The sequence below is a fragment of the Alligator sinensis genome, unplaced genomic scaffold, assembly GCF_000455745.1.
Source record: "Alligator sinensis unplaced genomic scaffold, ASM45574v1 scaffold1072_1, whole genome shotgun sequence".
Taxonomy (NCBI): Eukaryota; Metazoa; Chordata; order Crocodylia; family Alligatoridae; genus Alligator; species Alligator sinensis.
In genome coordinates this window covers 56,543-62,542 of record NW_005843300.1, presented here as the reverse complement: position 1 = coordinate 62,542, position 6,000 = coordinate 56,543, and the positions used below count along the sequence as shown (strand labels likewise).

The following is a 6,000-nucleotide window of genomic DNA, read 5'->3' as shown; positions in this document are numbered from 1 at the left end:
AACCCCCCCCCCCCCCCCCCCCCCGTCTCTTCCCCCCACAGAAAAACCAAAACAAAAGAACTCTTAACATACTTATGGATAAAATGTCAGTGTCCTGAGGACAAGGGTTAGGGATAAATAAAACCAAAAAAACCTGTCCACTATGGACATTAAGTGCTGAATATCCCACACTGGTTGTGAGCCTGAGCTATTTCAACTCTAGAAAACTGGGATCTAGGTTTGAGTTTGCAATCAAATGAACTGAATATGGCTTTTAACCTACAACAGTTGAATCCAAACATCTGCAGGTAGACAAGGTGTTTAGCTGGTCCAAAGCCTTTTTGAGAAGAGCAGCAAAGACTGGAGACAGATGGATTTAACAATAGTACAGGGGAGATCCTTATAAAACAATTTTACCCTAAGAATTTTGCTTTGTAGGAAACTAGATTCATTGTTTCAACCAGCACAAAATAAGCAGCAAAATAAATGAGCTGGTAATCATGGCTGGCTGGGGCATTTATAAAGTTTTTCTAACTTCCCAATCCACCCCCACATGCTGCTAATTAGGCTGATCTGCTATTCCTATGGGCTAGTCACTACAGATTCAGGAATTTTCTACTTGAAGACTGTTAATTGGTATTAAATATAGCTAAAAATAATGTAAAGCTCAAATTCACATATCATGCTTAAGTGGATGCTTCAGAAAAGCAAGAGTTAGTTGTATAGTGCACAAGGCTAAATATACAAATAACTACCATGTGACTGCTTACCAAGAATGGAGGAACTGTCAGAATAGGGATAACCAGAATTGTCTTGGATCTGCCCAGATAGTAAACCAACCGAAGGAATGTCTGGAGTTCCACCATTCAGAATCTAAATACAAATGGGAAATGTAAGGTTGTAGATTCCAATAGACATTAGAGCAGCATGTGTTACATATCAGGAAAGTCAGGGTCCCAAGATAAGGCTTAGGATAGAAACTCGTATACTAAAGCTACTTCAGTGACTGCACATCCCAATTCCTTCATATGGTGAATGCTGGCACAGCCTTCCTGCAGACCAGCCTTTTGTGTTAAATAGCCCCTGGCACATAAGTTACCTTACTGCTGCTAACAGACAACACTTGAACTATTCCAAGAGTGTCAGTGACTGGGAACTGTCCCAGTTCAGTGTCCACATATATGCTCCCAAGATTGCGAAGTAGAAGTCACCTTTTAGGCACTGCAGCACTGTCAAACTACCACCAGGGGGTGGTAGTGAATACCCTGCCTCCCAGTGGCAAGTGCTCCAGTTTCCCCAGTATTCCCTGAGCAGGAGATGAAGACCCAAACTGGCTGGACACCAAGGTAGAGGAAAATGATGTCATCAATTGCCCAGAATTGCAATTTCCTGATGTTCCTTCTCATGCCGAGTTCAATAAAGACCATTTCTGCACTATTACCAAAATCTCCATGGTGCCACCCTACCTGGGACTCCCAAATGTGTTGGGAAGGTAGGGGAAGAGAGCTGCCTAGGCCACAGCTTTTGGATCCCTGTGCGCTGGGCACTTGGGGCTGCTGGAGCTTTTGTGGGTTTTAAAGAGCACTTCCCACTTAACCACTCATCACTTTCTTCAACCCCTGCCAATGTACCAGGGTTTGGTATGCTGCAGGATGATTGGGGGTGGTGGAGAAAGGGTGGCTGGTTGCATTGGGGGAGGGGGGCTAGGTGCTAAAGGGGGCTGCACAAGGTCTTTGGCTGAGGCCACTGCCTTAAGACTTTCCCTAGGAGTGACCAAGTAGGAAGGTGCTTGGACCGCAGCTTCTGGCTTCCTGGGGAGTTGAGTATTTTGGGGGGCTGTGCAAAATCTCCACCACTTTTAAACAGCATTTTTCCCCTGAGCTGCTTATCCATTTCTTTCCATTCATGGCAACTGACCAGCGTTTGGGTCCTGGGCTGATTTGGGGTAGGCAGAGGGGTTGGGTTCCCCTATTTCTGGGTTTATGGGAAGCTGTTCAAGGCCTCCAAGTTAATTGCCAGGAATGGAATAAAATTCACCAGTGACTTAAGGTAGTGGTTCTCAACTGGGGGTCCACAGCCCATGGGCCCCCACCTGGCCCACAGGCTCCATCTTGCAGGCAGGAAGGCAAGGCTCTATGCTGCTGCTGTTCAGGCAAGTGAGGCTCCAGTGTCGAGCCCTGCCCACTGCATCCATGCACAGGTGGGCCATAGAGGTTTTATAGTATGCAGGGGGGAGGGGTGCTCAGGAACAAAAAGGTTGAGAACACCTGGCTTAGGGGCTGTTTAAAAGCTGCAGAGACCTTGGACAGGTTCCCCAGAATCCCAGAAGTAGGGGTATTCTACTCCCCTCCCCACGCAATTCAAATCAGGCTGGGCACAATGTTTGTAGGTGACATGCAGATGATATAGGTCAGGGGGCAGTACAGTTCTGGCTAGTTGTTATGCAGGGGTTGTGGTAGGGGAAGGGGTAGAGCAGAGCAGTGTGGGATGGCTGGAGGACGGACCAGGTACTAGTTACAGCAAGCATGGTGTCCACACGTAACCAGTTCAAGGACCATTTCAAAATAACACCGGATCATCCAGGTATACTTTTGAAATGTTCCAGGCAGTTTACACTGTTCTAAATCAGCTTCTACATCCAAACCCTTGGGGTTTAAGCAGCATTTAGTTATATGGAATTCACACTCAATTTGCAATCCAGGTAGCACTCCGGTGCTGTGCAATCAGGAGGAGGTAGGGTTCCGGCCCAAGGGTTATTCGGCATAGTTGTCTTGACACCATGTGCCAGGGTGGTGCTGTTTCTGTGCACTTAAATTCCAGTGGAAGGTACCTTCACTCCAGAGAATGCACCAGGTATGCTGAGAAGAAATGCCTGTGCCTTAAGGCAGCAAAGAATTGGCTAAAACTAAACTTAGGAGTTTGTACTTGAATCTTAAATTTTGTTTATACTGGAAGTCGCTTGTGAAGTGGGTCTGAGCACTTTTTAAGTAGCTGCAGAGCTTACTGTACTGTCACACGGCCTAACTTTTGCTGCCCAGGAACTCTTGCTTTCCAGGAATTAGCATTCTGATTTGTCACCAGCATGTAAAAATAGTGCACGATGGCAAGACAGCAGGGTCAAGTACTTTCACTAAGTGCTTGGTTTAGCAGTTTTACCATGAGAACCCCTTGGGGTTTTTTTGCAGTTTAGCTTAAAATCCTTTGGTGGCAAGTTAAACTTTGTAAGTCCTTGTAACAAGGTAAGTGCCACATAAACACAGTGGCACCACTAGTTTAGGGAAAAAACAAGCTTCTCCCTGTAGACCAGCCTTAACTACTACCTTGTCACCTCCAAGGAGGATTATTCTGCACTGGTCCGGTCCTGTAGGGAGCAGACCAGGAAAGCCAAGGCTGCAACTGAACTCCAGCTAGCTTTGAGCATCAAGGACAATAAAAAGTCCTTTTTCAGATATGTGGGGAGCCGGAGGAAAAGCAGGGGCAACATTGGACCCCTGCTGAGCCAGATGGGGCAACTGACAACTGACGCCCAGGAAAAAGCCAACCTATTAAATAGGTACTTTGCGTCAGGCTTTCATCAGTCCCATGGGACGGCCATGCCCGCTACAGGGCCGGGAAGTCCGGGTGAGGGTGATCCCCTGCCCTCCATTAATGCTGACTTTCTGAAGGAACATCTTGAGAAGCTGGATACCTTCAAGTCAGACGGCCCTGACAATCTTCACCCCAGGGTACTCAAGGAGCTGGCGAGCATCATAGCCCAGCCTCTAGCACGGATCTTTGAAAACTCTTGGCGCTCTGGTGTAGTGCCCGAAGACTGGAAGAAGGCTAATGTGGTGCCTATCTTCAAGAAAGGGAGGAAAGTGGATCCGGCTAACTATAGGCCCATCAGCCTGACTTCTATTCCGGGGAAGATCTTAGAAAAGTTTATTAAAGAGGCCATCCTTAATCGACTGGCCGACGTCAACATCTTAAGGGATAGCCAGCACGGGTTTGTTGCGGGTAGGTCTTGCTTGACCAATCTTATTTCCTTCTACGACCAGGTCACCTGAGCCCTGTGGGGACCGAAGCCCCATGGCCTCAAGTGAGACGGCAGTCTGGAGCCCCGAGTGAAGGGGGCAGAGACGAGTAGCCCCAAGCGAGGGGGCAGTGGGGAGCCATGAGTGAAAGGGGTGGAGATCTAGAGCCCCAAGTGAAGGGGCGGTGTGGAGACCCTGAGTGAGGGCAGTAGGCCCAGGTAGGTCTTTGGACACCTGAGGCTGAAGTTTAGGCCCAAGGCCAAGTAAAGGGGGCTCAGCCCAAGAGAGAGAGGCTGAATCCTGACCCCGGTAAGTCCTCCACTGCTAGGAGGCTGAGTGTGGGTCAAAAGTAAGATCTTAAGTAGCACCACAACCTGTTGCTCCAGTGGGGGGAGTGAGAGTCCCCTGTGAGACCCTGGAGCACCAGTTGTAGTGTGAGGTACCCTAGCTCGCACTAGGGTGCGATGCGGCGGCTAGTAAAGCGACCAAAACGCTGGCTTGCATCCATAGATGCTTCTCAAGCAAATCCCGGGACGTCATTCTCCCCCTGTACTCGGCCTTAGTGAGGCCGCAGCTGGAGTACTGTGTCCAGTTTTGGGCTCCACAATTCAAAAGGGATGTGGAGAAGCTTGAGTGAGTCCAGAGAAGAGCCACGCGCATGATCAGAGGTCAGGGAAGCAGACCCTACGATGACAGGCTGAGAGCCCTGGGGCTCTTTAGCCTGAAAAAGCGCAGGCTGAGGGGTGATCTGATGGCCACCTACAAGTTTATCAGGGGTGACCACCAGCATCTGGGGGAACGTTTGTTCACCAGAGCGCCCCAAGGGATGAAGAGGTCGAATGGTCACAAACTACTTCAAGATCGTTTCAGGCTGGACATAAGGAAGAATTTCTTTACTGTCCGAGCCCCCAAGGTCTGGAACAGCCTGCCACCGGAGGTGGTTCAAGCGCCTTCATTGAACAACTTCAAGATGAAACTGGATGCTTATCTTGCTGGGATCCTATGACCCCAGCTGACTTCCTGCCCTTTGGGCGGGGGGCTGGACTCGATGATCTTCCGAGGTCCCTTCCAGCCCTGATGTCTATGAAATCTATGAAATCTTTCTACAAAATATGATCCCTGTAGCATTTTTCAGCAGTGATTATCCATCCCTGTTTACAGGTGTGTTCCCTCAGAGGTTTCTCACAAGAATCCCCTACTTCCTTTCATAGGTGGGAACCAATTTGTTCCTTCTAGGACCAAGAGGCTGTCTTTTCTCTGTATGAGTGTTCCCACCATGCCTTGAATCTCTGTTCTTTGATTTTTCTGTTATATTGCTGTAGCTTTCTAATGAGAACTGATCCATTTGGAAATAATCTGTGATCTGTAAGGCCCGCTTGCTCAAAAGCAGAACACTTTAACAGGTATAATACAATAATACTATTCTTCCACAACGGGTTATGTAACACAAAGTGGCATCTGGTTAAAATCACTGACTGGCCCACTACATCGTAAAGTGTTATTCTGAACTCTACATATAATATGTTATGCCCAGAAGTGATTTTGCCTTAGGATGTATGTATTACGTTTGGAGCATTGTTATACTTGAACTTATTCCCAACTACTTTTAATCCTTTCATCTTCTGCACTGTCCTCACTCTGAAAGAAATTGTATACTTCCATTAGCATGTAGGAATGCTTTAAAATAATTATTTCTGCCTAAACAAGGAAGGGATAAAGCACCTAGCTTTTCCCATAAAAACAATAAATAAGTGGGTTCCCATCCCCTCCCCCTCCATAAGCATCTATTGCAAACAACTTGCTGGGGTTGTCATAGGTTCTACCAGAGTCTATAAAACTCCATTATTCAGAAGCTAAGGTATCACTGTAGGGGGGAGAAATACAAGTCAGTGACTTGGAGTCTTAAACTTTTTCTTCTGGTCAAAGCACTGTGGTAATAGCAATGAGAAAGATGATGTTCTGAGAGAGAAATTTCACAGAACACTGGCTGCAATCATTTTTATCAGAC

The 6,000-nt window shown here is 47.5% G+C and overlaps 1 protein-coding gene across 4 annotated transcripts in view; it reads right to left on the bottom strand.

The window, feature by feature from the left end:
- ARNTL (aryl hydrocarbon receptor nuclear translocator like) overlaps positions 1 to 6,000 on the bottom strand; it is a 54,609-nt gene that overhangs the window by 917 nt on the left and 47,692 nt on the right. For 3 of the 4 annotated variants that reach the window (XM_025194766.1, XM_006038267.3, XM_025194767.1), the window contains one exon: positions 750 to 852. The exons of the other annotated variant lie outside the window; for it this stretch is intronic. In XM_025194766.1, the coding sequence (XP_025050551.1) occupies positions 750 to 852 (103 nt within the window). The remainder of the gene's footprint in view (positions 1 to 749; positions 853 to 6,000) is intronic. 4 annotated transcript variants of the gene reach the window in all.